This window comes from Pyrgilauda ruficollis, unplaced genomic scaffold (assembly GCF_017590135.1).
Source record: "Pyrgilauda ruficollis isolate IOZ18807 unplaced genomic scaffold, ASM1759013v1 scaffold12, whole genome shotgun sequence".
NCBI lineage: Eukaryota > Metazoa > Chordata > Aves > Passeriformes > Passeridae > Pyrgilauda > Pyrgilauda ruficollis.
In genome coordinates, this window is record NW_024510321.1 from 16183855 (window position 1) to 16204178 (window position 20324).

Sequence of the window (20324 nt, forward strand, 5' to 3'; positions counted from 1 at the left end):
CTATCAGTAATAACTTTTGCTGCAGTCCCAGGACTTAGGAGGTATCTTTGCTGATCTTTGGCAGTCAAACTGTTACCTTTCATTTGGGGCTGAATGCCTGTCCACTTGTGTGCTCCATCATCTGGACCTGTGTGGGTCATTCTGTTCTTTTATTCAGTATTGAGAAATTAATATATAGAAGATAACTCATTTGGTCCTTTTCCCCTTATCCTTGTGGTATTTTTAGGCCAGAAAATCAGGGTTTAACAAGGAAAGAAAATAAAATTTGAGTATCAGTTGTGGTGTATTATGGTGATAGAAATAGAAATGTATAGCATAGTTTATATTATTTTAATGAGCCAAGAATTATTTAAAAAGAACAAAATGTAGAAGGTTACTTTAAGCCAGTTTGAACTCCACATATGAGCAAAGCCAGCTAAAGAACAACAGCCTCACCATATTCATTGTGTCTTTAATGTAGGTGTTTTGTGGTAAGCTAATATTGAATTCTTCAATAGCCCAAGTGATTAAATTTTTTAATAGTCCTTCATTTTTGTTGTTTTCATGCAGGTAACCCTGAAAGCCAAACAGGTGAAGGATTCTGTTACATATACACCAGGTGTGTGCTTCTGAAAATGACTGGGTTTGGGTGATAGCTGTGCCTTTCAGAGTCTGCTCTGCAGAGAGATTTTTGCAACCTTGCCTTGCTTTGAGAAAAAAGAACTGCTGGGTATTCTGAGGGAACATTTCCCTTTAGCTACATCCTTCTGGGCTTCCTTATTCCATTTATTGTGGGGTTCGGTCATTTGTTCAGGTTGCTCTCTTGGTTTATATCAGTGTGGGAATTTAGTAGCAATTCCTGGAGATCAGACAAGTTCCTAATTGCAAAGTTCATCACCTTGATGATCAAGTGAATGCCTTGATTTCTCCATTTTGTTTTTTCTTAATCTGTCAGTTCAGAAGAGCTTTTTGTCCACTCTGCACTATTCTGAGAACCTTTAATTTGTGGGCAGTTCCCTGCTTGTTTGTGGGGTGTTTTACTTTTTCAGAAATGTAACAGCAGTGCTTCTAACAGGTATCATTAGGCTCTCGGAGCTTAAAACGCTGGCACACAATTCCAAAAATTTCAAAGTCAACATGAATCTGCCGGACCACATAATCACCCAGCGAGAGAGGGAAGAGGAAGTGGAGGAGGAGGGGAACTACAATCTTGTATCAGAGCAGATGGATACCCAGACAGATCCAAAGGAGACCATAGCAAGTGAAACTAGACACCGAAGACGAAAAATTGTCAAAGCACCTGAAATGGCTCTGCTGGCAGCAAAAGAGGTACCGGAAGAGAAGGGCAGAGGGAGACGTCAGAAGGATTTTGATAACACTGAGCAAGAGGAAGAGAGCGATGATGAAGGCAGAAGAAGGGAGAAAAGCCGTGCACCAGAAGAACTGTGGACTCAAAATCAACAGAAACTTCTTGAAATGGCCTTGCAGCAGTATCCAAAGGGAACATCAGATCGCTGGGATAAAATAGCAAAATGTGTTCCTGGAAAAAGCAAGGTATGACTTGTTTTGACTGAACTATAGTACCAACTGAGGGGAAACACATTTGCTAGCAATTTGTGATTACTTTAAGAATGAGGGTCCGTATAGAAAGGTCAGGCCTTTACTTGGCCTCTCAGTCCAGACTCAGGTGAGTGTCACTGTCACATTTGTTGCTTGATTTAAAACATTTTTTCATTTATGTCAGCTTGTTTGATCTAACACAGAAAATGTTGAAATAACTCCTGTTTCATTTAAAATACCTACCTCTCCTCTGCCTTTCAGTTCTTCAGTTGCAGGACAAAATTAGATTTTAAAACTAATTTTGATTCAAAGTTAGTAACCAAATGTTGATGAGCTGCTTTGCTTACACTTTCAAAATACCTTTCTCAACCCATCTTAATGAACAAATAAAATAAGTAATCCATCTGCAAGTGTTAAATGCCCTATAATCTATCTAATGTTATTTTTGTAAGTATAATTTTTAAAAATAGTGTTAATAGTTATTGATATAGATGGTGTGTACTAGATTTCCTAATAGCTGTGATAGCTTAGTTTGCTTGCTTCAGCCACTGTAGCTGCAGAAAAGCCCTGTCATATCTGTACCAAACCCAGTGAGGAAGCAGCAAGTGTTTGGGGAAGGATTTGGGTGTCTCTGGCCAGAAGCTGCTCTGCAGTTTCTGGTGTCAGCAGGTGCTGCTTTAGTGACCTGGAAGGCTCAGCTTAACCTGCCTGCAGCGTGGCTCACAGCAGAGGAACTGTTCTAAGCAGACACTGCAATACAGCTGTTCCATAATTGCTCTTGCAGTCACTGTCAAGAACTACTGGTAACTGTTTCTTGGGTTTGTGTGCTCTTCAAACAGATAAATGAGCCACAAAGAAATGTAAATTGCAAGTTTATTTTTTTAATCCTCTCTTCACTAGATGTAGATTCCCCTTCTCAAATTCAGTATGCAACTTCAAAACAAGAAAACAACCGACCAACCAAGAAAAAACCCAACAAAAACCCCACAACAAAAAAAACCACAAACAAAACCAGACACAAAAAAGCCCTACACAACCACCAGAACACAGCTCTTCTTCTAGAATAAAGTGGTACTAAAATATCAACCTTTGAATAACACTTTTGTGTTTCCTTTCAGGAGGAGTGTATAGCAAGATACAAGTTGCTTGTTGAACTGGTACAAAAGAAAAAATTGGCTAAAAGCTGAATGTTGTGAGCAAGAAGAGATGTAGTTCATCTTTGTCAAAATGGGGTTTTAAATCTCATATGCAGAAAACTGCATTTTTGTACCTCAGTATTTCTATATGTCATGTGCCTTAGTAAAAGAAAATCTTAATAAATCTTATACCATCTTACCTGGTTTGTGTTGAAGAATGAAGGCGTGTTTGTATTGAAGAGCTGCTTATGCAGATGTGTGATAACAGTGTCTGAAAGTGAGCAGAGCTTCAGGAAAACCCCCTCTGATAACCACACACTGAATCTGGTAGGTTTGCAGCCAGTGGATGTACAAATAACTCACATTTGTTTTGAAAGATAGAATTGACCTGAAACTGTTAAGCAAGCATGAGAGTAATGAAACACTATACTCAAAATATATTTTTCTTTCTTGCACCTCTAAATCCAAGACCATATGCTTATAAGTACCTTATTCTTATAAATATCTAGTAATATTTTGAAATAAGTAGTATTTCTAATATTAACTTCCACATATATTTATATGCACCTGCAATATACCTTATTTTGCCAACCCTGCAGTGATATTTGATAGCATGTTTGATTCAGTAAAGTTGAAATGGGTAAAAACACTAAAGGCACTAAATGGGTAAAACACTAAATGTTTTAAGTAGAAATTAAGAGATAAAGTACTTCAGGACCACTTTTTAAGTACAGAATGGCTAACATTCTTGGGCTAAGAGTTCTCATTTTGGGGATGGTTGTATACCCCGGATTCAATTTGAAGAATAGGTAATAAGGGTTATATTATTCCATACTTGTAATTTTGTTTTGTATAACTTTCCAAAATTGTGAAAAGCTTAAAATGCTGGAACAAAGGGTATTTAATGGGCTGTAAATGGCAGCAATAAATCAGAGCAGTGATCAGAGTCTATTGCAAGGAACATTAAGGACTTGCATTTTTATAGCATTATTTACCATTCAAATTGTGATTTAATACCAGCATTCTAAAATTTTTTGAGCTTTAATGCAAAATCAAAATGAAAACTCAGAAAATCATGTATCTGAACTCAAAATCGAAACTCAGTGGCTGAAAGTCTCTGTTAACTTCCTGCCATTTCCACTGCTGATTTCTCCAGTAATTGCCAATTGTGCTCCTTCTGTCAGATCAGCACTTCACAACATTTCATCCCATTCCCATAAAACTTTAAAGGCTAAGTATTTAGGGAATATAACAGTGTTCCATATATGTTTCTCTCCAATTGGAGCTTTTTTTTTTTGTCTCATATTAAAAAAAAAACTTAGATGGTAGAAATAATGATATTATGGAAACAGAGCCAGATACAAAATAATGCATTGAATTTTTTTTTCACAGAGAACTTCACAGCTTAACTGCACTGGAAGTTAAACATATTTAGAAGCTGTGATCTGGGTGCTAATCAGTGGAACAGGAATTCTGTGCTACTTTGAAGGAAGCATCTTAGTGAGATCAAGTGAGGTATTTTCAAGAGGTATCAGGAAAACTTAACTTTCAAAAGCTTTTAGTCATCCAGAACACTCAATGAGAGATGAGTAAATGTAAAGCAAGGTAGTTGAAATGGCTGCAAAGAAAAGCTGCTAAAATGGTGAAGTGAATTGGTGAAAATTACTGGGTGGAGCTGGGGTAGAATATGAGCAAATGGAGATGTACTGTTCATGGAAAAAAATAGACTGGTATTGGGAATATTTCTGCAGTTTCTAAAAGGGAAAGCAAGTAATGGAAGAGTTTAGCCTGTGAGGAGGAGAGAATCATCTTTCTTTTCCACTCTGGATTTACAAGACTTTACCTGGGATGGTGTGCCTGGTTCAGTGTACCACACTGAGATGTAGAGCATCCAGAAGAGAGCAGAGAGAATGATCCAGTGTTTGCATTGCCTGGTTTGCTAGGAAGGTATTGTTGGTATTTGCTCTAGACTAGAGGGAGAGAAATATCTTCCAGATATGTAAAAGAGAGCTTTGCAGTTGTGTGATCCATATGGAACAAATCTGCTGTGGCTGTGAAGAATAACAATGGGCTGAGTTTGGAGTGACAAATAGCTTAGTTAGGTGTCAGGGCAAAAATATCCAATGGTAACTGTAACCAGGACTTGGGAGGACTCTTGACACTGGAGGCGAGTGCCTGCTCGAGCCTGCCCTGCTCCGGGTGTGGGGCAATAGTCACCCACTGCCTCCCAGCCCCTTCTGCTTCCCTGCAGCACAGCCTTTCTGCACAGGGGTCAAAGGAACAAGAACAAGCACTGCGGACTGGTAAGAATTTTTGTTTGTTTGTACAACCATTCACACCCAGAAACTGAAAACAATGCTCTGACAAATCCAGTTTACCTGAAGGAAGATGTTTAAGGATGGGCAAAGTTTGAACACGCCACGCTGTCACACTTGTCGGGTTGAACACCTGAAGTGGTGGATGTCTTTCTCACCACAGGAGCTGCTTATGCCTGGATGGAAGGGAATTGATGGATTGCATCCTTACTGCCTGAAGACTGAACCTTCCTGAAAGCAGAGGCAGGCTGGCAGTGTAAGAGAAATGCATTGGCCTCTTGCACAGTGGCACTGCACTGGGGATTGGTGACAGGCCCGACTGTCTCAGCATGAAGAACTGGGAAAGTTTTGGGTGTAGCACTGGTGGAACTGAAGGTCTGGGATGGGGAATGTGCATCAGTGCCCCATTCCAGTGGATCTGAGCTCTGCAACCAGATGCTCAGATCCCCAGCTGGGAGCCATCCCTCTCGGAGCAGGGTAGTGAAATTTTCGTCCAGGGTGCATCCACTGAATGTTCATGTTCAGTTCAGCAAGGGCCAAAGGAGTTGGCCCTCCCCTACCTTTAGCTTTAGTGTTCGGCAGTAGGGAGGAAGGAGGCTGGCGAAGAGTCGAAGCCCTTCAGAGCCTCTCAGGGTCCTCTCTGGGCTGCCAGGTGTTTTGTGGAGGATGACACAGCCCATTTATCAGTGCCTTTAGTCTGTGGTGACTCAGGTCGGACGTGATGCTCACCAGAGAAGGGGAAGAGTTTAGCCAGGCTTTGTTTCCTCATGGGTCTGTTACCCACCACCAGAGCTTGTTTTCTAAAACTTTCTGTCCATGAAAACCAAGGTCACTCAAGACCTGGGATTTAAGCAACTTCTTCCAACTTCTGTTCTAGCACAGAATCTAGCAGATTTCCTTTAAATAATGTTACTATTTACCTGCTAGCAAAATACGTTTTCTTTCCTGGGCAGTTTTGAGCTGTAGCTCAGCCATGCTTTCGCATTGTAACTTTGTTTCTCCTAGAGACAGTCTGTGCTGTAGGTTCTGCACTCTGACTTGCACCTGAGTGTGCCAATCTGTGCCCAGTTTGAATGTCTTTGTTATCTCTGCTGATGGCATGGGCAGAACACTATGGAAAGGAGTTGTTTGGAGCAGATGAGACAGGGAGGGCAATATTCCCTTACCATGCTGAGGATAAAGTCCAGTGCCAAGCTAGAGGATCCTGACAGCCATACACAAGTAGAACGTGACTGGGATGCTGTGAAGTGCTCTCATTTAGGCTGTTTACTTCTAGAGGAAAGACCAGCAGATGCTCTTCTGCAGTGTCCTTTTGTAAATGTAGATGTTTGGACTATATTACTCTCAATTTTATAGTTCTCAGTGTTTGAACTAATTAAAAAAAATACATGTTTCAGGAAAGATTTTGCAATGTGACCCCTTTGCGAGATGATGGGACCTGAAAACAGAACGGTGAAGAGTTCTCCTTTAGGCAGACCCAACAGTAAGATTTTACTGCAGCTTATGAAAAAGGCATCAGAAAACTGGTCAGTTTAAACGTCACAGCAGTGCTACCGCTGAATGAATTGCTCCTGCTTACACAGCTTGAATGGGTAAAATTGATAAAAGCAGGATTTCAGATGTAGGCTGTCCAGAATTAGTTGGCTTCTGTAAGCCATAAGGTTTGTTGTCATTGTAAGCAAAGTGGGGTTTTGGTAAAAAATCTTCTGAATGCAGCACCTTTAGTCTGTGCTTGCTTTCGTGACACTCAGCAGCTTGGCTGCCAGGGACCTGTGGAGGGGCCTGGGCTGCTTTGTCATCCAAGGCATTCCACAGGGACAGCACTGTGGGCTTTACTGAACCGGTGCCAAATCAGCCACAGACCATCATCTTTCATGTCAGGACCTCAAAAGTCATTGAAACAAGGTTGGTTTTGACTGCATCTGGCCCTCATGTGAACTTGGCTTTGATGTGGTCTCTTTCTTTGAAGGGCTGGTGAATTGAATTTTTGTTTGGATGTCAGAACTGTCCTTTTTATTATTTCCTTGCTGTTGGTGCACCAGGACTGTGGTACTGCCACTGCTATCCTGGGCTCCTGGCACCAATCTCTTGACAATTTCTCAAGTGTTTCTAACTTTGCCCCTTTCACAGTTCTGTTAGCAGGAGACAGGTACCAAAGTTTAGGCCATCCCTCCAATAGAAGAAATACACAAGGAAAGGCAGGATGTAGCAATTTTACTGATTCCTGTGCTATGCTGCAGTTGGAGCAAGGTGATTTATATTGCCTAAGCATTTTTGGCTTTGGTTTAGGTCCATGAATAAATCAGCAGTCCATGGCTCCAGAAGAAGTGGCACTTAGGATTCCCTAGAGGCCTTGTGCTGGGAGCAGGGGCAGATTGGGCTTTTCTTCCCCCTCCTCTCCGGGTCTGGCAGCACTGATGTAACTCTGGGGCCCAGCCTGCTGTGGTGCTCTGCAGTCTCCCTTCTCAGCACTGACCAACAGCCAGAGCTCAGCAGGGCCAGAACACTGACAGCTGCTGAGCTCTGGCCCTGTACAGGCTTCATCAGTAGAAATGCTGAAGGCTCCTGAACCTCTTCACCTCCTCCCCTCATCCAGGCACAGAGCAGGTAAGGAACCATCCCCTCCCCACTGAGCCCTCTCCAAGTTACACCAGAACAAACGGGAGCCGCAGGACAACAGCCACTCCTGTGAAGTCAGCCATTCCTCTCTGAAGGGTGAAAGCAAAATCTGACATCAGCCCCAGGGCTGCCACAGACATTTCTGTCCAGTAAGCAGAAATACTCCTGGACAGTTTCAACTACATCACTGTCACTTCAAAGCAAAAACGTACATGAAAAATAGTTTTTGAAACTTTTTGTAATAAAATGTAGTAGCGGTGTGCAAATCAAACCCTTCCTCTCGTTTGATGTTAACAGAAATATTCCTTTCTTCTACAAGACTCACATTCACACAAGTCATATACAATGATAAACATTATTAAAGTTTATTAACAAAAGCTTTGTACATATCTTTTCATACACTTGGAATTTTACATCTAGTCAAAATAACAGCACATCTCCATCTTACCTTTTGTACAAATTGTTACAGAATATCCACCAGTGGGGCGAGTAAGTAAAATAAACCACTGGTTTACTTTTGTAAAGTATCTACAAAAGTGATTTGTGACATTTTTTAAAAATTCCCCAGAACATATAAAAATAAATTATTTTTTACTTTTTCAATTAAATCTACTAATTAGAAATATTACAAATCAAAATATCAATGTTTTCTTATGAATTCTTCACAATACAAAACAGATTCACAAAACTTTATTTACAGAAATGAGGTAAGAACTGTGCAATGTTTAACTAAGAAACATATTGCAGAATTAACATGTTCTTCCAAATAAGTACACAGTGGAGGTCTAATTACAGCTGGGTCTTTTCTGCTAATAATTCCCACCTCACTCTTGATTAGTGGTCATTACCCCCATTTAAACTGTCCTTCACCACCCTGCATAGACTCACCACGAGATCAGCAACTGCCCCAAGTGTTGTAACACAAGTTCACCCGTTTCACCCACTGGGAAATTTTAGTGGGAAATGGTAACTCACTTTTTTGGTAATTTATTAGTGAAAAGTAACCCAGGTAACAATCTGCCTGAGCTCTCTACAGTGGCATAAACACCTCTAGGAAAGGCAGAACAAGGCTGCTGGTGCAAGACAGAGTATTCCCGCTGCTAACAAGGACACGTCTAGTGCATGATCAGCTGTTTGCAGCCATTTCAACAAAACGGAGGTAGCAACAGGCACTTGGTTTAGGCCAAACACTACACAAACTTCTTCCAGTGTGGCCTTCTCATCTGGTAAGAAAACTTTGTCACTGGAACCAAACTGGTTCCTTTAAAAACCTCAGAACTCTAAAACCTACACCAAAATTAATAAACTTTGGATTCCATACCATAATTCTTATTCAAGAAAAACTCCAACTGTACAACAATAGGAATTTAAAGGAATAAAAAGTTCAGAAGTCAATTCCCTTATGAGTCAGCTTCCAAAACAGTTGTGTAAAAAAAGAAATTATGAACAGCAAGTCCCAGCTGCCATTACAAGCTCAGTCTAAAAGGATCTATTCTAACTGCAGCAGCAGTTCAGATGGGCTGGGGTTGGGCTGTTAAAACTACTGCTCTGAAACCAAAGCAATGCATCACTGCAAACAGTTTATAGCCTTCAAACCTGTGAGATTAGCACTGAAGAGTAACGTGTATGTTCTTCTGTGGTTGAATTTGTACTTAGTACCATCATATTGACAAAAAAATTACGATTTGTAGAGTTTTATCTACTTCACAGTCTGAGACATTAAAAAGTATATCCATTTTAGTGCAACAAGAAAGCAAATGAAAGCCTACCAAAAATATCCTTATGAAAACTTAACCTCTTGCTATGCAGTAAGAGTTCCTTGTTGCTCTTTTTCAATCTGCAGAAAGGGAACCCGGGGTTTGCAGCCACATGAAGTGCTAGAACAGCAGGACGTGCAGGGCTCAAGTGTCATTCAAATGTCAACTCTTCTCTGACGCAACTGGTCCAGTTTTATCATTGAGCCTCTGTGTAAGAGAAAATACTTCTAAAAATCAGATTATAACATACAGAGCTAAGTCAAATTCAGTTCATAAAGATGACAAAGCAACCAATTTGCCCCATCACAATTCTTTCTTTCATATATTGCTACAAAGACATTTCATGCAAGTATTGAACAGGACTGAGCAAAAATCTCATCTCAATCACTGAGCATTCAGAAATGTCTGAAAACCTGTTTCAACTGCAAATGAGATTAAAACAGTTGAACTCTGGCAAATAGAGAATTTGTTAAAAACAGTTCAACAATTGTTGCAACTTGTCTCAAATCTAGCCTTATAAAAATATAAAATCAACTTCAAAAGAAATTTTTGGTAAGGGCTTTTGTTCAAAAGATGTTCTGAGATTTCTTGGAATTATTTATAGCTAACTGTTAACATAAAAACTGTAATGGCATATTTGTAAAAATACACTGCACTGTACAGACCCAGTAATGGCCATTTAAAAAAATCAAAATAACATCACACAGAATATTTTGCTTGGATGTACACAAAGTATAGGGTCTCAATTCCATTCACTACTTATTTTTTGAAAATGAGGGAAATCAGTTTTAAACATGTGAGAACAAACTGTGAACATTTCTGAATGGAGGCAAGGCCTGGAGGCAAGCCCTGTGCCAGCACGTTTGCTGTGACAGTCAGTGACCATTCACAGCTCTGCCGTCACAACTGCCCAAACCCCAAAGCTGAACAAAAGTAAGTGCTCACAATTTTGAATGGAAGGGAGCTGTTTCCAGGAAAAATCATCTTGAGAACTCATCATTTACGTGATTTGTGTCTGGAAGTGTGTACTACCTGAAGTAGCCCGAGCTACACAGAAGCACAGCCCAAATCCTCCACCACAGTGCTCCTAAAGCAGTTGGAGGATTTGGGAGTGGGGAGCAGAGAGGGGACTCATATTTAGCCCAAACTCTCCCCACCTGCTCTTGCAGACAAGCTGCTCTTTCTTCTCTACCACTACCACTTGCTGTCTTCTTCAAGGAAGGCTAAAACTTTATGTCTTCGTGCTCTGTTCATCCTTTGTTTTTCCAAGTTTCATATGCTCCTTCCTTTATCCTCTTATTTTAATTGTAGGACCCTTAAAGAATGAAGCTTGTTCTCTGATTTCTTGAAGAAAGAATTCTTGTCTTGGGGATGGAGATTATGGGCAAATACTGAAGATAATGCCAGAAAAATGTGTCTTGTTTCTTTATCTGCCCAGGAAAGGTTTTATTACACCAAGAAGCAGAAGAGCCTCTCAGGCTCATTTTTCCAGGCCAGCACCAAGATGCACCCAGCACATTCTCCTAACGCAGATTCCACCTTCCCAGCAATGGGCTCCTCACCTCTCAAGCCATCAGCTAATCCCCACAGCTCCACAGGGCCTGAGGCCTGGCCAAGGCCACCTCACCAGTAAGGTGGTGAAAGGAATAATGCACAAAACAGTGGACACAATAGTGGGGAAGAAGTAGGGTGAGGAGGACTAGGGCTGCAGTTGTAATGACAAGAGAAAGGCAAGGGTCACTGGATTGGTGTCCTGATCCAGGGAACAACAGTGTGCAGCAGACATGTTTGGTGTGACTACAAGTTCACACATTTCTGAGCTTCATGTAAGTGCAGTCCAAGGCTCAAGAGAAATAAAGACAAAAAATCCACCATCTTTGATTTGTGAATACAGGCACATAACCTGCTTCTTATCTTTTAGTTACCTCCTGGAGGTACTGCATGGGAAGTGAGGTGAGAAGTATACTTACTGTCACCTTCTGAGCTGCATTATCTCCATGAATTGAAAGGAATGGATTGGTACCAGCTGCATTAAGTGGTGAGGCCTGTGTGCCTGAAAGTAAGTTGTTTATGGGTATCTGTGCTCCTCCAGTAATCTGCAATTGCTGTACTTCAGACTGATGGTGTTGGTGATGGTGATGCTGTTGCTGCACTAATTGATACAAAAGGGCCTGATGCTGTTCCTTGAGCAATATGGGGAGAGGGAGAAGGAAGAAAAAAAAAAATCAATAATTAGTTGCTGAAAAATAGCTCCTCCCTGGGTCCCTGCTTATCCAGATCTTCAATCAGTGCAACCCTTAAACTAATCCCAGCTAATTCAGGTTACACTAATGAAGTTCCATGAGACTGTGGGAAAGAAAGTTCCTGTCAGACTTCCTGACATCACTAGCTCAGTAGAAGTTCAGCTAAGCCTGCTGGCTTCATCAGGCCTCTGTCAGAACAAACATACCTGAGAAGACTGTACTAAAACTATACAATTAACAATACAATTAGTTAAACCAGTTACCTCATGCCCTATATGAATACTGCAAGCAGAGCAAAAGCAGCTCATGAGATGATACCCAAAAGTCTTTTGCAAGTGTTCCAGTGGAATCAAAGACAGGTTACAGTACTGTTAGAATCCACACATGCTCCCAAGCTCTACTGCCCACAGCTGATGCTGAGAGAGACAAGCCTCCATGTCCACACAGGACAAAATGGAACTCAAGGCACTAGGGAATTGTTATTCTAGCCATACACAAAGCCCAATAATATCCTAACATTTTACATTACTATCATCCAAAAAGGTTGAAGCAACTCAAAGACTAAAATATTATCAAAGCCTTTAATATCAAGTCAAATGCATTACTACTACTTATATTACATTGAGGAGTTTATACATGCCTTAGAATACAATAGAGGAATAAATCACAACTAACTGGAAAACTTACTGATGTGAGTTGCTGGGTACTTAGTAATTGCTGAAATTGCTGGTGCTGTTGATGAAGTAATAGTTGTCTCTGTTGGTCAGAAAGCAATCCTAGTCCCGAGGCACTGTAGGGTTAGACAGGGTAATACTGTGGTTTATATGGACGTACGGAACTTCCAACTTCAGCTTTCCATTAAAGAAAAGATGTATACAAACAGACAGACCCTATTTAGCATTTGATTTCATACTGCAAATACTGTCCAACTGTCCAGCTGCAGTTTTTGACACCATCCCCAAGTCTCATTCATGCTGAGCAACAGCAACATCTTGCCTGTAACATGTCTACTCCATGCACGTTATTTGAAACTCAGATAATAATTACCAATTCTAAAGTACTTTTCAAATACTTTATACCAAAAAGCCAGATTTTATATTACAAGACAGCTCTTACCAAACTTTAACACCTAGTTACCAAGCATTTACTTTACCCTGGTTTCCTTCTAATTCCCATCTTTTGTGTCATTCAAACCACTCTTATTGCCCACACCTTGTCTGTAATTCAGCAAACACCTTCAGCCTTGCAAGGGGCCAAGGGATGCTGCTGTGGAACGAAGCTGCCTCTGCTTTTGCCAATTACTTCACTCCCAGACTCTATTTTCATACCTGCATAAAACTGTCTGCAATATTTAGGAAACTGGGCAGGAATAGATCCAGCTGACAAATAGGCTGTAAAAAAAGGGTTTCTTCAGCTATACCAGTTTACTGCAAGACCAACAGCATGAACAAGCAGACCAGGAAGACAGCTGGATTTACTCTTTCAGTACAGTCTTAGCTTTTACTAGTTTTAAACACCCATTAAAATATTAAGGTGTTGTTTCATGATAGGTTTATCCTGCTGTTGAAAAATTAAGTATTTCCCTTTCAGCTGTACAACTTCTGTCCCCTCCCCTCATACTGGGTCTTGAACAATGGGCTGCAACCTGTGGGAACTGAGCTGAAACTTTAACCAACACAGAACACACTGACAGATTCTCTGTTAATGTAGATGAGGTCACTGTGTGATGCAGAAGTTCTAGTAAGAAGGTGTGCACAGGATGACAGGATTGCTTGTTGGGATTGGCAGTAAGGAATTATTCACCTAAATCAGTCACAAATCCACACCATTAGGCTACAATCATGTAGCTCCTCAGGGCATAATATTTATCTTGCAATTTTACAGCAGCCAGCAAACGGCAGCCCAACTCTGCTGTAATTTGACTTTGTCTTAACTAGCTAATATGAAAACACCCAAAGCACCACCATTCTCTCCTACTGGGACAGGGCAAGCCACATAGAAACTTTGTCTCATACTTTGTTGCATGGTCTCAGCACTACAGGACACACCTGGTGGGCTGCACTTATTATTTCCTATGGGGAAAGGGAAACCTGTGTCAACTGGAAGTTTAAGGGTTGGATGGAATCCACCCAAGGCTACTGAGGGAGCTGATGGAAGTGCATGCAGAGACACTTTCAACCATTTTCCAGCAGCTCTGTCTGACTGGGATCTCAAGATCCCAGCTGACTGCAAGATAGCAAATGTGATGCCTGTCTAGAAGAAGGGCTGGAAGGAGAATATCGGCATCAGGCCTTGTCAGTCTGACCTTGGTGCCAGGGAAGGTCATGGAGCAGATCCTCTTGCGTGCCATCACACAGCACGTACAGGACAACCAGAGGATCAGGCCCAGCCAGGACAGGTTTGTGAAAGGCAGCTCCTGCTTGACTGACCCGATCTCCTGTGACAAGATGACCTGTTTGGTAGGTGAGGGACAGGCGGAGAATGCTTCTACCTGGGCTTAGGTAAAGCCATTCACACTATTTCCCACAGTATTCTGACTAGTATTACCATTATTTCTTTTTTCTCTTTTTACCTCACTTTTTCTGTATTCTTCTATACTAGAATTAATTTGCTGGTTTTGGTCATTCTTTTATCCCATTCTTTCTTTTTCCCAGATCATGTTTTACCTTTGCACTTCTTTTTTCTGCTGTTGTTCTCCCTTCTCTTTAATCGCTCTGCCTGCCTCTCTTGCTCTGCACTCGCACTTGAAAGAAAATACCCTCAGTCAGCAGCTGAGATCTCAGTGTCTAGAAACAAAACCGAACTACAGAGGACAAAATGCTGTGGCTCCCAAGCTTCCCAGAAGAGACAGTTCACTAAATTTTACCACAGAGCTTTCTTTAAACCAGATCAGCCTGGAATGTAAATTTAATCCTTTCTAGCTTCTCATTAAAAGGTACATGATCAGTCTGAAACTCTCCATCCTACACTCTTCTCTGGTTGTGAGAATGTAAAGAAACAATCCTATCTCTTTCCTCAAATCACCTAATCTCCCACTTGCTGGCAATCTGTACTAAGCCATCTTTTTTCCCAGAAAAGGATCAAGTATTTTTCTCTGTTGAATGAATGTGGGTTCTTTTACCTACAACTTGAAACTCTCTCCAACAACGGTGTGCAAATCAGTGTTTTCTCACTTCCTTGTGTGCCACAGTTAGAGAGTTCATATGAGGACAGTACGCATACAGAAGTCTTCATGCATTGGTGAACACTTTGCCTATTTTTCATATTAAACTGTTGGAACAGATTCTGAAGTTTGTGAAGTTACTGTAACAAGCAACTTCCAGGAACATCTGGCAAGTCTTTTAAAATTACAGAACAATACCCTGAAGTTAGAAAGCAGGGCTGAATTCTCATGAATGAGAATTCAACATTTCCAACATGTTGCCAATTCTGATTTAAACCACCTCCAACCCTGACCCAGCACACAATTCTAAGCAGGGTCAGAGAGCTCACATCACCACCAAACCTTTGAGCCTGCCTGTGCTTGGTACCATTCAACCTTCCCACCAGGGCAATTCAAAGAGGAGGGGTACCCTGGGAAATTTAACATTAAAGAAATAGTCAACCAATTGTCACTGAAGCAGCACTGAACTCCAGCCTCTATGGGCAGGTGTTCATAGAGTTCCAGAAGCAAAAATTTCAACCAGTGGAAAGTATTTTTGGTCTATTTTTTTTCCTTCCTTCAAAATCATCCCAGAGCCTCTCTGCAACTTAGTTCCCATAACAAAATGTTTTTTCATATATTTCACTAAAGCTCTTCTAATGGGACAAAGAGAAATGAGGAATGCACATGTCATTACCAGAATCATATTAGCACTAATATTACTGAACTTTTCCCTTCTGAACATACAACCAGAAATACTGAAAAGACACAGAAAATAAGGTTAACTGTGAAACACCTCAAAAGGAAGAGGGCCTGGGAAATAATGTGGATGAGCTCAAATAAAGCAGAGAATTGTGTGAAAAATGCACTTTTAAATTTAATATAAAAGTTTATTTAAAATTATTATTATTGAGGGAGCAGTGCAGAAAGAGATCATGCCAACAGAAGCAGAGAAGTGGAAGTGCTGACAGACTTGTACAGCATAAACTTGTTGTAGCAGAAAATAGGGAGTCATTGGGAGTATTCCAGACTCTGCTAAAGGTTAGAATGAAAGCTTAAAAACAGGATACTGGCTGCAGTATTTTGCATGAATTGGAACTGGCTGCAGTATTTTGCATGAATTCTGCTACTGGGCTACACAATTAAGAGTTTCAGCACTTAAAATGGATATTAAAAAAAGAAACAAAAGAACTTCTGCAATACAAAAAGAAAGAAATCATGTGTATAAACAAAATAATTGAGAAAACAGTGGCATGACTGGTATTTAGCATAACTGATGTATTCTAGCAGTACCTGGAAGTGGAAAGCAGCATGAAACTGGTTAATATGATTGATCTTCTCTAGTATTTCTCACTCTTTCTCACACTTTTGGGGAGAGAATGCAAAATTTTTGTGGTTTTCACAAACCTCTGATGCTCAAGAAAGACAAAAACTACATGAACAGAGTGTCTTGTTTACACTATGAAACCTCATGTTCACAAAGGATATAAACATGAAAATGAAAAATACAGGCTACTCAGGAAAAATGTAAGGACACATGCAAACAACAGGATACACTTGAAAGTATCAGATTTTATGAGCCTAGAGAAGCAATACCACACAATGATACAGTACACAAATACTCAGGAGCTGCCAAACCAACAGGAAGTGAAGAAACTGGAAAAAGCAGCTAGGAAATTAGGGATCCCTTGCATCATTACAATCTCGTATTCTTTTTTTGATGGATAATCCACCATAATCTCCAAAAATAAACTCTACTTAAGACATGTAATCTGCTCCCCATTCACAGGCACTTCTTTCTACTGTATTTCTCCTTCCTAAGGGAAGGACAGGACAAGGGCTGTGGGGAAGGGGAACAGTGAGAAAGAGCTGGCCCAGTCTCTGCTCTGTCCCAAAATAATTCCAGACCAAGAAGTCCATTTCTCCTCCTAGAAAGCAGCTGTCTCCTTTTGTTACCCATTTGCCTTTGCAGCTCAAGCAGCAGCAGTTTATGCTACTGAAGGTACCTGGCTCTGGTGAAAGGCTATTAGGAATACTCACAAATGAATATTTTTATGCATTTAGAAATCCATAAGAACACTGCTTGAAAAGCTAATTTTGTTGGGTTTGGAGTCAGTGCAGGCAACTGAAAACCATGCAACTGTATTACAAGTCTGGTTAGTTATGCCTATTACATCTTGAATTACACGACCATATACCCCTCTCCCCCTCCCCCCTTCTTAGTGCAACAAATGGTAGTTTTTCCAGTGCTCCTTTAATCCTGGAAGAAAAACTGGCAGGACAAAGAATATTGTTTTCTGAACTAAAAAAAGGAGCTGAAGCACATTTACATAATTACATTTGTTTGGGAATGTGACTGGATTAAAAAACAGGAATTCACTAGGATTCCCAAAAGCTCTAGAGAAAACATCTTTTCTTTAACTTGACTATTTGTGCTTCCATTAAATGCCTCCTCACCTCCATTCACAGGCCAAGAGCAGAAGTTACTTTGACAATTATAGGTGGAGGAATAAACAATATATTTGGAGTAAGACAAAAAAACCCAGCTAACCCAAAGAACAGCAGGCACTATGAGGAAAAACATAAAATCAACAAATTCTTACCTGTTATTTAGCGTAGTTGGCAGAGGATGTGTTGCATTGGGTGGCACGGTTGCATGAGTGAGAGAAGGGTTCTGTGATATTGTTGCTGGGGTCTGAATTACCCCATTTAAAGCCCCTACAATTCCATTGATTGCCAGCTGGCTGGCTGGCAGTGCTCCAATTATTCCACCCACAGCCGGCACTGCAGGAATGGTGGAGGTTACAGTCTGCATACCACTAGCCAGTGCCCCCACTGTCACACCATTGACCTGCTGAACTCCGGGGACTCCCGAGCCTTGCTGGGCCGGACTCTGCCCAGCAGGTGGTGGAGTGGAAAGCGCTGATGAACTGCTGGTGCTTTGTCCGCTGGAGGTTATCTCCTGGTGTCAAAACAAACAACAAAGCCCCCTCAGCTGCATAAAATTTCACCTAACACCACAATGCAAGGACTGGGATGAGTTAACTTGTAACAAGTTTAGGTTTAGAAGAATGAAATAAAAATTACCTGATTTAATACAGGAAGAGAATTGTCCGGTAAAAAACTGTTTCCCAGATGAGGGCTTTTACTGCTGTTCAAGGAATCAGTGCTAGGTGCTAAAGTAATTATTTCAAAAAACACACAGTGGTTAAATTTCTGGAACATGTAAAAAGATTCAGAATAATTATTTTAAAATTATGACAAAGCTAAACATAGAAAATGTAAAGTCAATTTTAAAATCACTGCTGAATAGTAAAATATCATCTAATTGGTCAATCAATAGATTCAAACAGATGTGCTCCAAACTGAAGTAAAAGAGAAACTGCACTGAAACAAGCAGTAATAGTTCAGAAAAATAAACCAGTTGATGTTTAAACATTTAACACATCAGCAAATACTTGGTCTATATTCATCCTACATTTATATTCATCTCCCCTCAAAGGCATGCGTGGATGAAATAGATATTTCATATAAATACATGTTCAAATTACTTTGACACTTTAATAATCCCCTCTACTTACGTGCTTGCACTGGAAAGGCATGTACTTGGTGAGAAGGGCTGGGGTTGGAAGTTATTGTTGGAAAGGGCACCGAAAGCTGTGCATTGAGAAGCTGCAGTCGCTCCTTCTTTGCAGTCAGATTCTTTATCTGTTCTTCCAAACGCCTATTTTCAACTTGAAGTTGGTGTAATGATTTAAGCATTCCTAAAACTAAGACAAAAATGCACACATTATATTCCACAGCCACATTCAATGAACAAATAACACCTTCATTCAATTTTTAAATTCTGCCTTACATTAAGACTAGCATATATGTGAAACTATAAAATTATTACAGATGTCTGAATTTTAGTGGAAAGATTTAAGATTAATTTTGAGTAATTTAACTTGCAGAAAGAAGTTCACAGTGTGTTGTGGTTGCAGTTTTGGAATACCTCTATAACCTGGCTTAAATACCGACAGAATAGCATCATTAGGGCCAGGATACATTTTAAGCAAACAGCAGTATGTGATAACTTAGCCCCAGATCAGAATATGAAAGCAGTAGTATTAACTGCACAGTTGGGATAAATCCAGTTCAGCTGCAGTAACAGGAATTGCAAACCTTATAAAACCGAGAAGTTTGACAAGAATATGCTCATATTCAACTAACAACACAGGTAACCAACAACGTTTATATAAAAACAACTAACTTTATGAAAAGGGAGTTTTTCAGATTGAATGACCTGTCCAGTGAATCATGAATGTGTAGAACAATGAAACAACAGAAGTGCTCCGAGGCGGAGCTGTCCCAGCGCACCTTGGCGGGAGCTGCGGGCGGCGATCTCGGAATCCCCCAGCAGGGAGCACTCTGTGAGCACCGCACTCACCCCGCCTTTGCATAACGAGGGCATCACCTTCTCCACTGACCTGCTTTTTACCAAGCACAGTTTCCTCAAACTCCCGTCTGGTTTCAGAACTTGGATTTCCCAATCAGTACTAGAGTGTGACTGTAAAGCCACAGGGATAGCCTCCTTTTTTTTCTTTCTTCTTCTTCTGTTTTTTTAATTCTAAATTGTATTTGTTTAACATGACCTCTGGAGCTACTACAGACATAAGTCTACTGGTATAGGCACATCTGGTCATTTCCCAAGGATTTAGCTTTTATCCCTCCTCTTCAAGAACATACAAAGGAACCCTCAGTGAGCTCAAATGAGATGCAATAAGACTTAGCTAAACCTGTCCTCCAGCTATCATGTTTAAAGGATTATCCCTGCATGAATTTCCTCACAATTAGCATTTTTGTCAGGATACCATTCATAAAAATACTAACTAGATACCTCTTTACACTACCAATGAGAAGAATAATGCGTTCAATAAAATATAACACAAACCATAACCTGGAATAAAATAAATTTTTTAACATATTCAGTGATTGTCTTTGATACTGATACGTTGCTGAATATGGAGATCCACATGATTTACTGATCACTTATGCTTTTAACATACTCATTCTTGGACTATTCCACTCTATTAAACATAACTTGAGAAAATAATAATTTGCTTGCTTTAGGAACTCACAAGAAAGGCAGAACATAATAAAGACATGAAAACCCAGTAGGACACCTGCCTAACATTTGTAAATATTTTCTTTTCAAACAGCAACAGAAGTAGAAAAGTCAGATTTAACAATAAAAAATTATTATGCCAATTTGTATCACACAGTATAAAGAAAAATGGGGAACTGTACTACAGTATTTACAGTAGTGGATCTAAGAGTTCAGAATTCTTTTCCAAACTCTGCAACTGGACCTGCAAGTTACTTCCTCTTGCATGACACAACTTCCCCATCTATAAAAAGACAGATAATTATAGAGAAATCTTTTGTAATCTACTGATGCCATGCACTAAGAACTAGGCTAGAACTGTACAACACAGTTATATTTCAATTCACAGCAGAAAATAAATTTTATTAAAATTCTTGGACAAGCACAGAATAGCAGTTCTGAGTAACAGCCGACAAAGTCATAATAA

At 40.3% G+C, this 20324-nt stretch overlaps 2 protein-coding genes across 7 annotated transcripts in view; one reads left to right on the forward strand and one right to left on the reverse strand.

Annotated features, from left to right (window-relative positions):
• DNAJC1 (DnaJ heat shock protein family (Hsp40) member C1) overlaps positions 1–2874 on the forward strand; it is a 107602-nt gene extending 104728 nt beyond the window's left edge. Inside the window, exons 10-12 of the mRNA XM_041489343.1 lie at positions 550–598; positions 1055–1533; positions 2658–2874. Of these exons, the coding sequence (XP_041345277.1) occupies positions 550–598; positions 1055–1533; positions 2658–2726 (597 nt within the window). The 3' untranslated portion in view covers positions 2727–2874. The remainder of the gene's footprint in view (positions 1–549; positions 599–1054; positions 1534–2657) is intronic.
• A 5076-nt stretch (positions 2875–7950) lies between these two features.
• MLLT10 (MLLT10 histone lysine methyltransferase DOT1L cofactor) overlaps positions 7951–20324 on the reverse strand; it is a 121181-nt gene continuing 108807 nt past the window's right edge. For 5 of the 6 annotated variants that reach the window (XM_041486669.1, XM_041486697.1, XM_041486679.1 and 2 more), the window contains 6 exons: positions 18333–18521; positions 17839–17927; positions 17355–17713; positions 12297–12399; positions 11337–11549; positions 7951–9590 (listed from right to left, as the gene is read on the reverse strand). In XM_041486669.1, coding sequence (XP_041342603.1) covers positions 9522–9590; positions 11337–11549; positions 12297–12399; positions 17355–17713; positions 17839–17927; positions 18333–18521 — 1022 coding nt within the window. In that variant the 3' untranslated portion in view covers positions 7951–9521. The remainder of the gene's footprint in view (positions 9591–11336; positions 11550–12296; positions 12400–17354; positions 17714–17838; positions 17928–18332; positions 18522–20324) is intronic. The other variant, XM_041486688.1, reaches the window with a different exon arrangement.